At 42.5% G+C, this 15078-nt stretch overlaps 1 protein-coding gene across 12 annotated transcripts in view; it reads left to right on the forward strand.

The window, feature by feature from the left end:
- The window catches only part of LOC139054371 (armadillo repeat-containing protein 8-like), a 101068-nt gene extending 85999 nt beyond the window's left edge, over positions 1 to 15069 (forward strand). For 11 of the 12 annotated variants that reach the window (XM_070531272.1, XM_070531269.1, XM_070531268.1 and 8 more), the window contains 2 exons: positions 9382 to 9579; positions 14903 to 15069. In XM_070531272.1, coding sequence (XP_070387373.1) covers positions 9382 to 9430 — 49 coding nt within the window. In that variant the 3' untranslated portion in view covers positions 9431 to 9579; positions 14903 to 15069. The remainder of the gene's footprint in view (positions 1 to 9381; positions 9580 to 14902) is intronic. The other variant, XM_070531270.1, reaches the window with a different exon arrangement.
- Positions 15070 to 15078: the final 9 nt, after the last annotated feature.

A 15078-nucleotide genomic window follows, 5' to 3' on the forward strand; every position in this document is an offset into this window, starting at 1 on the left:
GCAACAAAATCCCAATAAAGAAAGGCGTCAGGCAGGGAGATACAATCGCTCCAATGCAATTCACAGCGTGTTTACAGGAGGTATTCAGAGACCTAGATTGGGAAGAATTGGGATAAGAGTTAATGGAGAATACCTTGGTAACTTGCGATTCGCTGATGATATTGCCTTGCTTAGTAACTCAGGGGACCAACTGCAATGCATGCTCACTGACCTGGAGAGGCAAAGCCGAAGGGTGGGTCTAAAAATTAATCTGCAGAAAACTTAAGTAATGTTTAACAGTCTCGGAAGAGAACAGCAGTTTACGATAGGTAGGGAGGCACTGGAAGTGGTAAGGGAATACATCTACTTAGGACAGGTAGTGACTGCGGATCCGGATCATGAGACTGAAATAATCAGAAGAATAAGAATGGGCTGGAGTGCGTTTGGCAGGCATTCTCAGATCATGAACAGCAGATTGCCATTATCCTTCAAGAGAAAAGTTTATAACAGCTGTGTCTTACCAGTACTCACATATGGGGCAGAAACCTGGAGGCTTACAAAAAGGGTTCTACTTAAATTGAGGACAACACAACGAGCTATGGAAAGAAGAATGATAGGTGTAACGTCAAGGGATAAAAAAAGGGCAGATTGGGTGAGGGAACAAACGCGAGTTAATTATATCTTAGTTGAAATCGAGAAAAAGAAATGGGCATGGGCAGGACACGTAATGAGGAGGGAAGATAACCGATGGTCATTAAGAGTTACGGAATGGATTCCAAGGGAAGGGAAGCATAGCAGAGGGCGGCAGAAAGTTAGGTGGGCGGATGAGATTAAGAAGTTTGCAGGGACAACACGGCCACAATTAGTACATGACCGGGGTAGTTGGAGAAGTATGGGAGAGGCCTTTGCCCTGCAGTAGGTGTAACCAGGCTGCTGGTGGCGCCGCCGCCGCCGCCGCCGCATGCACATTTTTTTAAACAGTTGAACTTTTCAGAGCGCCTTTAACTCTTTCTGTACTACGCCCATTGGGCATCGTTGATCCGCTAACAATAGTTTGAAACGCCGCTTTCAAGACCTTCCGCACCACTCACGGACACATTGCACTATTGAATATGAAGGAGGAGAACTAGGTTTTCGTTTTTAAGCAATTTGCTTTTTCCTGCCAGGCATTAATTTTTGAATGCACTCCGAAGTTTCGCGATCGTCAAAGTAAAAAGCAAAAATGGCCGCCTTTCGGAGCGCCACACGCTCTTCGAAACATCGCAGATCTCGCGATTCCGCTGCATCTGGGGCTCATTTTATTGATGGATCGAGAAGCAGCGAGTCGCAGTCGCAGAGCAACAATGATGCAAGCCAGTCTGGAACATCAGCGGCTGCAGCCTGGCACGCCAAACTGTAGTGCATGCACTGAAATTTTTGTCATGGTATACCTGTTCAATGAAAAAAATAGATTTTTTCGGAAATAGTGCTTATCAGACAATACATTTTGTATATCTCATCATTTTTGTTACATTTCTTTCTTAGTAGACATAAGCACATCTTTACAAACTTCATTCACTTTTATCCCACAATTTTGATTTTGGTAATTTGTCTTTTTTATTACCTACATCTCGTTAATAAAAGTTTTATGCATGAAACATTCATTCATTCTGCTTTTTGTTTATGTATTACATAAAATATTGAGTGCAGTTGTTCCTTCATAATAAAATCTGGGGTAACCTACAAAAAACACCTGTTTTCCCCATCGTCAGGAAATAGTGAATTGACCTCCACTGAAAGAAAGTAGATAGCAGCACCACATTGACAGAAGTGGTCATGGTGCTTCATGCTTATCCATGGCAATTCTTCAGTTCATTATAACAGCATGTTTCATCCAGTTAAAAACGAACAGGTGGTCCTGGTCACCATTCCCGATTTTGATGAAATTTACTTTAGGCGCAGGTTTTTGGGCCCAGAACAATGATTCTGAACTTAGTTTCGTAAAACAAATTTTTGTTCGGCTGAAAAAAAAAGCACAAATTTTTGCCATCGAAAACGCTTTTCAGACAATTTTACTATTTCTCAACTTCGAGCGTGCATTCAGAAACAATGGTACACTTCTCGATCACAATATTTTTTCCCCACAAAGAACAAGTGAAATGCTACCTTATGCTTTTTTCTACCAAAGGCATTTTGAGAAAAAGAAATCACGAACATGGTAAACAGACCAAAATACCTCTAATTCAGGATTTTATTTCTCTATCTGATTGAAGTGAGGATAATAAAACTCGGTGCGCATGAACTTTAAGTTTTCACATTCTTTTGAAATAATTTTGGTTGCTTTGTCAAGCACCTTTATATTTAACAATATCATTGAAACATAAGTGGTTTACCAAAAATATCAAAATTTGAAAAAGCTTTTTGAAAAAGGCCATTTTGAATTTTTTTGAATATCACTTTGGTTGAAGTCAAGGACATTGTCTACCACTGTGCGTTAAAAAAAGTTGCATTATTTGAGTATCGAACAAGTTACAGTGCGTCAAATGTCACCAGACTCAGCCTAGCAGCCGCGCCACTGATATTTTGCTGCAAGTTGGACATAGGTTGTTAAAAAATAATTGTACCCGACATATTCATAAAGAATCCCTCAAAAAATAAAAATAAAAAAAGAGGGCAAAAAAAAAAATGCGCCACCAGGTTAGATGGCACCTCAAGTTTTTTCTTCCAATCCGGCGCTTAGCAATCTGTAGCAGGCGATGTGTGGCAGCGGGCGTTCAGCGGGAGCGGACACTCCTGTTTCATCAGTGCCACTTCGATTGTAAGCGGAGTCCGTCTGCACGTGACACCGAAGTTCAGAGAGTGAGTGAGATAAGGAACGTAGAAAGTGAAGGTGAAAGCTGTCAGTGCGTCAACAATGTATACTACATTAGGCCTGCCGGTATTTTTTCTGAAGACTCCTCCAGTGCATGACGCATGTTTCTTCCTCCGCTGTCTGAACCCGCAAGGTATAGCCTGAAACGTGTGGTTTGTGCGGACTGTCTGCAGAGACACAAGAAGAAGATTTTGTATCAGCGGAACTTTCGTAGTGTAAAGGAATTGGACACTGTTCAAATAAGGCAACACCTGCGTGAAGCCAGTGTTCCTATTTGAGAAAGATTTTCTCTGCGGGAATTCTGTCAATCGCTTCAAGGCACTGACCGTGGATTCTTCTACTTCCCTGGCTCCTGAGCACACGTTGACAAATGAGGATGCATCGACACTGGTTGAAACATCTGGAAATGACGTTTCATCTGAGTCTGAGGAGGCACCTATGTCACAGGTAGTGTTTGTTCCAAAACAAGCGGCCGTTGAAGAGCTTAACAGGTATGTGCGGTGCCCAGAAGTTTTACCACTAAAACCTCCACATTTGATTAAATGAAAACATTGCAGCCCATATGCCAAGTGAAAGGAAAGAGAAATTGAGCATGTTCTCAAGAAATGACTTAGGTCCAGTTTATCAGCTTCATATGACACAGAAAGCCAGCCTGTGACATGGATAGAAAGCTGAAATACCTGTTCAGACTGGCTGAACAACTTAAAGCAAGCCTTCGAAACTTCGGAGTTGTTCAGTGAGCGTTGTCGTATTTTAACTTTGCTGCCAAAGTCTCTTGACTTCAAAGAGATACAGCATGTTATTCCAGCAGTGACATATTACACGATCCGTAAATCCAGAAAGTACAAAGAAAGTCATGGTGTGGGGTACAGTCCTGACCCTTACACAAAGAAAGGGGTAAACCAGAAAGATCTAGAAGCAGCATTGAACTATTACACTGAAGATTACTTTAATTGTAGCCAACTAAGCTCAAATAAGAAGCATGTGATTCACGTTATACTGGATGGCAAGAAAGAATGTATTGCGAAACATGTAATGACATGCCGTATAGGTGAAACTCGCTACACGTTTAAAGAAGCTCACCCCGACAGTGCAATCCGACGGACTAAATTCTACTCTTCGTGACCGAAATGGGTCATGACCATGCTGACACAGGAGAAGTATGTGTCTGTGTTTATTGTGCCAACATAAAATTGGCAGTTAGTGCGCTGGAAAAGAGCTCCAGTCAAGAAGGAAAGTACGGAAGACTTTCGTGATTTTTGCCTATGCAGTCTGTTTTTCTTTAAATGCGACCTTGGAGAGTGTCCAGCGTGTCCGAACAGTCAAAGCTCTCACATTGACTGACCTTAGAATTCCTGAAGATGAAGAAATAATATATGCTACTTGAAAGGAAGTTGACTTAATAAAGAAAGCTTACCCCGAGTGCATTCTTGGAGCACCTTCAGACATGCCTAATGAAATGGATAAGCCACAACTACATCAGGTGCATACAAGGCGAAGTAATCAGTAAACGAAAGAAGTCTATGCAGAAAGCAAGTGTTCTGCATTTAAATTTTTAGAAAACTGGACAGTTATGCTAGCCGATGAAATTCAGTCTCATCACTGGAGTAAAAGTTGTCACCACATTCACCTGTGTGGTCACGACCTAGAAAGGGGCGCAGTTTTGCTGTTGTAAGCGATGATGTGTGCCATGACTCGGCCCATGCATGCTACGCCGTGGCTAAAGTGCACTAATGGCTGGAAGAGCACATCGCAGTGTACGCTCAGATTACTTATGTCAGTGACGGTGCTGCTGCTCAATTCAAGAACAAATTTCAAATTAATGAATTGGGAAACAACAGGTACACATCAGCCAAGTGGTTATTTTGCACTACTGGATATAGGAAAAATGCCTGTGATGGAATTGGAGGCATTGTGAAGCACAAGGCGATGCTACACAACCTTCGAAATCCCACCTCATCTTCCATCAACCCTGCTTCCGATATGGTGCAAGTTCTGACTCCTAAGCTACCAAAGGTTACATTAATTTAGGCTCCAAAAGCTGACATTGAATCTTTCAGGCACAAGAGAAGAGTATCGTTTCCGGCAAGGCCTGGCATTCAGTCGTAGCATATGTGGGAGTGCAAGTGGACCCATAACTCCGAACTGCAGTTGTTCGTGGTAAGAACAGTTGCCCTACACAGGACAGCATTGCTTGTTGGCAGCATTATATTTGGACAATGAATATTATGTTGAATGAGTTCTTCCATAACTCAACAAATCAGAACGCACAAAATCCATGTTGCGGCCACTAGGCTGTGTGTGGTCAAATTTGATGCATTGTAACTTGTTTGGTGCTTAAATAGTGCAATGTTCTTTTATGCATAGTGGTAGACAATGTCCTTGACTTCAACCAGATTGATTTTCAAAAAAATAAAAAATGGTCTTTTTCAGAAAACTATTTTCAGATTTCGATATTCTTGGCAAACCACTTATGTTTAAGTGCTATTCTTAAATATAAAGGTGCTTGACAAAGCAACGAAAATTATTTCTAAAGAATGTGAAAACTTTAAGGTTCACGTGCATCGAGTTTTATGATCCTCGCTTTAATTAGTCCAGGGTAATAAAATCCTGAATTACAGGTATTTTGGTCCGTTTACCATGTTTCTGAATTTTTTTCTCAATATTTCTTCCTTGCCCAACTGTAATAAAATACTCATAAAGTAACATTTCACTTGTTCTTTGTGGGGGAAAAAAATATTGTGATCAAAAAGTGTACCAGTGTTGCTCTGTGCGCGCTCAAAGTTAAGAAATCGCAAAACTGGTGGAAAAGTGTTTTTCACGGCCAAAATTTGAATTTTTTTTTTAAGGCGAACGAAATTTTTTTCGCAGAACTAACTTCAGCATCATTGTTCTGGGCCCAAAGCCTGCGCTTAAAGTAAATTTCATCAAAATCGGGAATTGTGACCAGGACTACCTGTTTGCTGGAGCACCATAAATGGGATAGCGGCACAGAGAAGAGAAACACACAGTATCAGTGCTTGTCCTTTGTGTGTCTCTTCTCTGTGTTGCCATTCCAATTGCGCTGCTGTTATAACGAACATCAACCAAGTCCCCCAGTTTTACCCCCTACTGCAATTCTTGAGAAGTGTAGTGTCGTCAGTCAAAGGAAGGCGGTTTGCTCAACTCGATGCAGAGGAGGACGAGCTTTAAGTCGAGGATTGTTTGAGAATACGGCAGTAAAACTTGGCAAAGTAGTAAAACTTAAAAATAAACTGCCTAATGTGAATGAGTTCAATATTTTATTGCGATAGCAGCTGTATGGGCACTTATATGGTTCCGTATAAAGTCCAAGGGCGATAATGTTGTCACCGCGTGCCGTATGCTGTATGTGCAAGTGAAAGTGTGTAAAGGTGAGCAGGCAATCGCGGCTCACTCTCACACGTAAGGGGCGAAAGCGGGATAGAATCGCAAAAGGCTTTGGGGGTAGAGGTGGAGCTGGGAGGGGGGGTGCATTCTACTCCGGCTGGCCGGGCCGCTGTATCCTTAAAGCCAGCCAGTGTGATGGGTACAGTCTCCACGCTGTGCTGTGTTTTTGCGGCATAGTTTGCATTAGTGTGATTTGCAACGCGAAGGTCAATTTGCTCGCTGCTGCTGCCGCGTTTCCTCACTGCACTGTTTTGACAGCAAATTTCCACGGTCATCAAGTGAAATGTCATGTTTTCTCGTGTGCATTCGACACGATGCTTGTTAATTTATTTAGTAAAGCCCATTTTGACAAGTTTATACGGCCAATAAAACTACTATCCTTACTTCATATAGCTGTACACTAATTTGCTATCGCAATCGATGCTGCACCTTTTGGGTGAAACTGCCACATTTTTTTTTTTAGTGTGGCTACATGTCATGCAAATATAATAATAATAATAATAATATCTTTTATTTCATGAAAATATTACACATTCAAAAAACTGGTCAGCCCAAGCCATGAAGGCTTGTCGGGCTGTACCCGGCAGTCAGCGACAAGTACTAAAAAAAATAAATAAAAAATAAGTCAGTGTGCATCATGGTTAGGTATACTTGATCCCACAAAGCTTTAACACCATACCACATAAAGGAAAACTAGAACTTCTTCACAGTTATTTCTGGCCGTAGAGAGTACATTTGTACAAGAAACACAACGAAATGTGATTTTAGCAGAAAATATTAATTGGCATGGTAATGAAATCATTAGCAATTTGTTTTGTAAAATATCCACAACTCAAAACTTACTCCAGCATATAAAAAACTGCACTTGAGGCTTTGCATTAAGCAACAAGGTAAAATAATCAGCTAGTTAATAATTCATAATGCCAATGACAACATACAAGATATTCAGCGGGGACAGACACAAGCACTGATTTTCAACTAGGGTTTAATTTCAGTTTCACGGATATACACAAATTCGTGAACACATGACTGCCAACCATAAGCACATTGGAAACAAAGAAACAGTTACGAAAATTGCACAAGAAGCAGAGAGACACATTACATGCTGCATTTCTCAGGTATGACAGTTCTTTTTTGCAGAGAAAAAGTGAAGTTTGTGCCCGCCACCTAGTCTGGCTATGACTGCTGCTTCTGTAATTATTCTGGTACAATGAGAGTGAGAAGGTTGGTTAGCCGCACCACCGGGTTATTTCAGTCACTGAGACACTACACGGAAGATTAGAAACACACAATCAAGTTAAAACAGGATATACTGCACAAGAAGCAGCGAAAAATAAAGTCTCAGTAATCTCATATATGCTTTGCATCTCAGTGATTGAAAAACTTAAGTCAGTGCACATGCGTATGTGTCATGTTTTCTGTGCCACAAAAGCTGTCGTGATTGTTTGGCAAGTCTAGTCACTAATGAAATGTGTGTGCACGAGAAGTACAAAAACGAATTTATTGACTATGCTGAGGAAGTCGTGCATGATAGCCTTGGGGTGAAATGCGAAAACACTCGCATACTTAGATTTAGGTGCACGTTAAAGAACCCAGGCGGTCCAAATTTTCGGGTTCTCCCACTACCTGCCTCATAATCAGATCGCAGTTTTGGCACGTAAAACCCCAAAATATTTTTTACTTAAGATATCCTTCTCTCCTGTTGACTGAGGTATATAAAGCAAACTAGCCAGGTGTTTAGAACCTAGTCTGAAGGTAAAATAAAGGCAGACAAGGTTTTCTTGCCCTGCATTGCACTCAGTGTAGTTGTGTTTCACAGTTTGATGTATGAGAGTTATAGCCAAACATCACAATAACTCTACCAGAATACTCATAGAAGCAGCAGCCAAAGATGGCAGTGTAAGCAAACCTTCAATTTCTCTCTCTGAAAAAGAACTGTCATACTTGGGCAGTGTGTGTGTGTGTGTGTGTGTTCCTTTGTAGATATTTAGTAGGTTTTGCTTTTGTGGGATTCGCATCACTGTTTCCTAGATGCCCACATGCCTGCAATTGGCAATCATGTGGTCACATATTTCTGTGTATTTGTTAAATTAAAAAAAAAAGAAACCTTTAGCAGGAAAGCAAGTGCTTGTCTCTGTCCCCGTCATTCATCCCTTGTCTGATTCTGCACAGTAGTTGCTTTCATTTTGCATCAAGTTTCCCGGGCTTAAATAAGAATTTTGAGGTATGAAACTCAGCTTAGAAAAATTATACATATTGCAATTGTACAGGCTGTGTGTGCTATGAATGTAACTGCATGCACCGCACTCACTAGGTTGAGCGTAAATGTGACTATACCCTGTTCCATACGTAGCAGTCAACGCTGTGGAGGCTAGAAATACTTCTTGCAGTGGCTTCGTTGCTTAGATATAGTTCGATGTTTTTTTACCGCAATTGTGCACAACTGTTTTTTATATGGGCTCAGTATTGAAAGAAACAAGTTCTAACCCTTAGAAACAAACACACTGTGGCATATGGCTGCTAATTTGTTGTTTTAAATCACTTTTGTTTTTGTTGTCCTTTTTGGGTTTTTTATTTGCAACCCGTCCCAAGAAGCCTCACGTGCATGCTCGCGTGAGCGAATGCTGTTGGCGCGCAGCAAGCATAGACAAAACGCCCAGCAAAGCATAGACAGAACGCAGGGAGTGATAACTTTTCTTGTCCAAACTTCTTGTGTAGAGCATTGGCTGCTATGTATGGAACAGAGTACAGACCTTACGAGAGTGTGTCTAGCACAGATGCCATGCAAGCATAAAAACATTAATTATGGCCTGATTTACAATTAATTTAAGCAAGAAAGCTTGCTCTCGAAGTTGCCATTGCTACATGGGTAATGACAAGATTTGGATACAAGTTTCTTTTACCCTTCGGTTTGAGGTGAAATTTCGATATTCGAACACTAGTAGTACTACTTATTGGTGCAAGGAAAGTATGAAATATTGATGGGCACAGAATTCGTTTCAAAGGGAAAAATTGGAGGAAACTTGTATTTTGGTTACCAATACCAGGAGAGCAAAGGAAAACAAATCGGCGCAAGACAAGACACATCTGTGCTGTCAGGTCTCTACAGAGCGTCTCTTTTTATCTCACACACACACACGCAGGGTCCCTCCCCTCTTGCCATGGAAACTCCATCCCACCTTCAAGATGTAAACAGAACAGGAGCTATGCTGCCTGCGCTGCTCTTCGTCAGTCACCGAGGCCAAAGGTTTCCTCCATCAAAGTGGTGCAGCCACCACTCTCCATTCCAGCCCACGAGGGTCCATTTCGCTTTCTCTAGGAAAGGCGTCTGGAGTGCGCAGGTGTGGTTGAAACATATAGAAGAGTACAACAGATGGTTCCAAACACCGTTTCCAAAACCTTCCTCGCTTACTGACACACTGCGCCGTCTGACGTATAGTAGGAGAAGTAAAGTTTCGTTTCTTATAGAGTTCGTTTTTATCCTGCTTAATGGCAATTTTTGTACTGGCTCCAAAGACGTGCACTTGTTGGGAGTTGAAAGTGAAAACGGCTGCCCCCAGAAGGGGCATGTATGTTCCGAAACATTGCAGATCTCGCAATTCTGCTGCATCTGCGGTCGATCTTATTGACAGCTCAAGTAACAGCGATTCGTAGGATGCTGCCTTTTCGTCTGACCTTGATTCCGAGAGCAACAACGACGGAAATCAACCCGGAACTTGAGCATGCACCACTATTTTGTGCTTCTCCACCAACTGAACCCATTCAGCACTAGCCAGCTAACATAGAGACATGCTGAAACTGCAAGAAATGTTATAACAGCAAAACACAGCATAAAACAAGACTTTACAGCAAGACTTGAAACATTCCCTTAGTTTCACATTGAGGAACTGATTTGCTGCATGGTACAGCCAAGTGTAGGGATTCCAGTTTTTTATTTGCAGATATGGGCTCTCAGGTAGCAAAATGTTTGTATGCATACTTCAAAAATTACTGGCATTTTAATTTTTAGATACAAGCATAGCTTTAGAAGTTTTGTTGAGTTTTATTTCCAGGGTGTCGACCAACCAGGAAAACCGGGAATTATCAGGGAATTTGAATAGTCTGGAAATACTCAGGGAAAACTCGGGGAATTTGTGCTTCTGTCAGGGAAAATTAGCTGTAGTTTTAATGAGAGGGAATGAAAGTCGTGTTAATGCTGACTCCAGTAACAGAGAAATCGGAACGAGTCGTCATTGACGCCGTGTCATCGGCTCGAGGTATTGCCAGAGTAGTTAACGACCGATTTTCCAGACGCCCGATTTTTCGGACATGTCTGATATTCGCACGGTTTCGCGGCACCACCACATACCCCATAGAGTCAGTGTAAATTGCCCTGACTGCAGGTGTGAAGTAGCATAAGCCAAAGTCACCACCGCCACCATTTTGATTATCTTGCTGCCTTGAACCGGCACTCTTGCATGCAAATCCGCTGGCAGCCGTAGCCACCTCCGTGACAACGTTAGGCCTAGCTGCTTCTACATTCACTATTAAGCTTCTTGCCGTGCGGTTCCGTGTTTTTCATTGAAAGAATTCGCTGCTGTCAGCAATGGCACCGACTCCGCCTTTGTAATCCTTGCGATTGGCTTCGAAGCTCGCAAAGCACAGCGCGTTGCGTAATGCCATTCTCCGAAAGTTAGCTTTACCTCAATACAGCAATGTTGTGCGGTGAAGCATAAGCGTGGGAAGGGGCAATTGTCACGAGACACAGTATGTATTCCTTAAAGGGACACTAAAGGCACATACTAAGTCAACGTGGATTGTTTAAATACCATTCCAGAAACCTCGCAACGCTTTTTTCGCGCCAAGACTTCGTTTACGAGAAAATTGCATCTTAAGGGTCCGAATGCCTTTTTCGTAATTCAAATCTCCCGCCACCCAATTGGGGGCCTAGTGACGTTGCATACGCCATCAACACCCTTTGCTGCCATGGGCAAGTAAAACGGCGCCCGACACACGGCGGTACCGAGCCAAGACAGAGAATGGGATTGGATGAGAAGTGAGTAGAAAGTTGATATCAACAAGGGACTAAGGCAGGGGTGCCCTTTATCCGCACTGCTGTTTATGATGTACACGGTCGTCCACTTCCAATTTGAACACGGTTCCGGGCGGCCGACGCTCCGCGGAGCGCCGCTCATGGGCGCCGGGGTAGCTAACGCGCCAGCGCACTGGCAGCCACAGGCGTGGCCTCAGCCGCGTCGTCTGCTACAGTGCGCCAGCACACACTAGTGCCTGTGGCTGCCAGTGTGCCGGCGCGTTAGTTACCCCGGCGGCCATGAGCGGCGCTCCGCAAAGCGCCGCCCGCCTGGAGCCATGTTCAAATTGGAAGTGGACGACCGTGTACATGGTGAGGATAGAGAGGGCGCTTGAAGGAAGTAATATCGGGTTTAATACTATATCATACAAACAGGCGGGTACAGTAGTCTAGCAGCAATTTCCAGGTTTATTTTATGCGGACGACATTGCGTTGCTAGCTAACAAGCAAAGTGATTTGCAGCGTCTGGCTAATATCTGTGAACAGGAAGGCAAGAATGTAGGTTTGAAATTTAGCGTTAGAAAATCAGGGGTTATGGTATTGAATGAAACCAGTGAACAGACAGTGGAAATACAGGGCCAGGAAATAACTCGGGTAAAAGAATATATATACCTTGGTATATGAATAAACGAAGGCAATAGATATATGGAAACACAGGAAAAAACAATAACACTAAAGGGAAAGAGAAATGCAGCCATAATGAAACACAGAGCGCTATGGGTATACAATAGGTGTACGAGGTGCTCCAGGGTAAGGTGTAATGGTTTTAGGACTTACTTTTGTAAATGCAGTTGTTTGCTTAAAATGAGGGGTACAATCGGGACTCAATGGCAGCCAAAGTGGGACACCTCGCATTGTGCGCCCACGGGAAGACTTCAAATGAAGTTGTGCAGGGTGATATGGGCTGGACAAGTTTTGAAGTGAGGGAAGCTCACATTAAAATTGATTACGAAAAATTGCTGAGGAATATGAAAGAAAGTAAATGGGCTGAGAGAGTGTTGAGGTTGTCCACTTCCTTCTTTCTTTACCTTTCTTCTGCTTTACAGGAAAAACATTGATTCAGAGTGGAGGAAAAGAACTAGGAAGCTTACCAGCAAGTGTGCGGCCTGTAGGGTGGGCAAGACAGCAACAAAGAAGGTCAAGCGGAAAGTCAGAGAGGCTGAAATAATCTCATGGGTGGCGGCAATGGAAAAGAAACCTGCCATGAGTAACTACTTCAGAGGAAAAAACAAAATCAGGAAAGAAACAATTTATGATAACTCAAAGGGAAGCTCATTACTTTTCGAAGCGAGATCAGGACGCCTTTGAACACGCACCTATAAAGCAAGATATAGGAATGAAGAAGAAACATGTGCTTGCTGCGGTAAAGTTAGGGAAACGATGTGTGAAGATATCTGCCCAGTGGTCGGTTTAGGCACCACTGGCTTCCTTTACGCCTTTGGGTTCAGCAAGAGGGGGAACGTAAACATGTCCGCAATAGAGATTAGTAAGAGGCGATTGGAAGACTGGAGATTAGCGGAGGCAAAGTACGGAAATAAAAAACGGAGACGTACAAAAACAAAGTCCGCAATAGGGGGTCAGAAAATATGGTTATGGGAATTCATTGTGTTTTCTTTTCTTTTTTAACTTAGGTAGGACATTAAGCAGTATGATAGCAAGAGCTTGGTGGTACAACCCACTGCCCTGTTTCAAAGGGGCGCTCACAACATCCATCGGACTAGAACGGTGGATTTGCTGCGTCAGCTGCTTTTTGGTCGAGTGGTGTAGAGCGTTCGGGCATCCCGCAACATCACATGGAAATGCAATTCTTTGCTGCTTGCAATTTGCACGAGTTTCGCGAGCTGGCAAAACCAGTGCAGCACTACGCAATAATGAAACTAGTCAAATGTGAAAGCATTGGTGGCACGGAGGTGAGTGAAAAAGAAACCTTTTGACCGCCCGCATCGTTGTCAAGGGTAATTTCAATGTGTTTTCTAAAAAATGAAATAGAACTGGACAAATAGCATTTTATTTCGTCCTGTAATACAAGGATGTTTTCTGCAACGAATGGTTGAGTTCTAGTGACAGAATTTAACTGAGGAGTACTTTCGTCATCAGGCAAGTACTTGAACGTCCTGGGAGAGTCTCTAACCATGTTTTCCATTTACTTCAATTTCTCTATTATTAAGGCTCTGTTCATGATAATTTTGATGCCTTAGAGATTCTCGAGCACTGATCTATCACGTTAGCTTAACTTAATATTTGCCTTTAGTGTCCCTTTAATTATACACGCATGCACCCCCGTGTCCTGCCACAGTACAGGCGCCGATATGCCTAATAAGTGTACTGGCAGGCCTTAAGAACTTTTTGGACATGCCTGTGGCAATTTGAGCCCTTAAGGGCAGTTAAAGAAATGCATGCATATTTTTTTGGACTGCCAGATTTTTCGGACGTTTTCGCGGCCCTTAGGGAGTCCGAAAGATCGGACGTTGACTGTACAACTGATCAAGAGGATGCTTCCAATGGGATGTGTGGTGAATGTGTGGCGGAAGGAGGATGAGAAGAGAAAGGACCGATGCCCTGAGGAATTAGCCGGAAAAGAAGCATGCCGCCGCCTCTTTAGAGGAGCTTGAGCTTAAAAAACAGCGTTGGCTGATGCCAACTCTTTAAAGCAGTGTATAATTAAAGCCAACACTGAGATGTGTTTGGGCTGAGGGTATGTCAGGACAGTTGAGGTTGACTTTCCAGCTGTTGAGAGAGAATCTTGGTTGTGACAAAGTTCAGGCCTCATACCGATGAGCTTGCTATCTGTTGATAGAAATAGCTCATATTCAAGAATATTTACTTATGCATGCATCTCCGTTTCATTCATATTTGAATATGCTTGACTCGATTTAGAATGGGTTTTACCATTTTTTTTCCGAACATATTTGAGTGGCTGTGCATTTTACTAACACCTTTCTTTTTGAATAATATAGATATTACTCCTTACTCTTCAACCTGGATTAAGTCATTTTTTGCTTCAACATGCTTACGAGAGAGCGACAGCATCAGGCAACATGGTGTCAGCCCATCTTGACATAAAACAAAGTTCGGGCTCATTCAGGGAATGTTGCAATGGCACTCACGGAAAACTCCGGGAATTCGGAAATGTCAACTTGGAAGACTCCCTTTTGTTTGCCAATTTTTTTTTATTACATAAATCTCGTTAATAAATGTTTTATGCCTAAAAGGAAGATTCATTCTGCTTTGTTTTAATGTAGTGCATCAAATTTTGACTGAAGTGGTTATTTCAGAAAAAGTAAAAATTTAGTGTAACCTACAAAATAAAGAAGAAAAAGGTGATCGTCCCCATAGTAGGAGAAAATTTGAAGTGAAGGTAATATATGGTTGTCTACACGGTTAATACAGGGAAAGGAACAGCAACTGTAAAGAGACACCTTGCTGTAGATGTAGAGCCCACAGCCTTTGTACATACCTGTGTGGTGCTCTGCAGATTTGCATAGTGATGTGGCACGTTTGGCTGATTTCATCTCTGCTTTTTCTGGTGGTGTTCCGAAATTCATGCTTTGTTGGTTCAGAAGTTTAATTGCTGCATTTTTTGTTCCTTGCAGGGTGAAAACTGCACTGCAGCAGTTTTCATGATCTTCGGACAACACTGTTGTGATGGAGGTGAAACGCAGCAGACAGTGGCGACCTATGTTAAAGGCAGGCTTGAAGTCTGTGCTGTACATTGTATTTGTTTTGAATATGTTTAAATGCGTGGCTTGTTTGGAAAGGAGGAATGTTT

This window comes from Dermacentor albipictus, chromosome 1 (genome assembly GCF_038994185.2).
Source record: "Dermacentor albipictus isolate Rhodes 1998 colony chromosome 1, USDA_Dalb.pri_finalv2, whole genome shotgun sequence".
Classification (NCBI taxonomy): Eukaryota; Metazoa; Arthropoda; class Arachnida; order Ixodida; family Ixodidae; genus Dermacentor; species Dermacentor albipictus.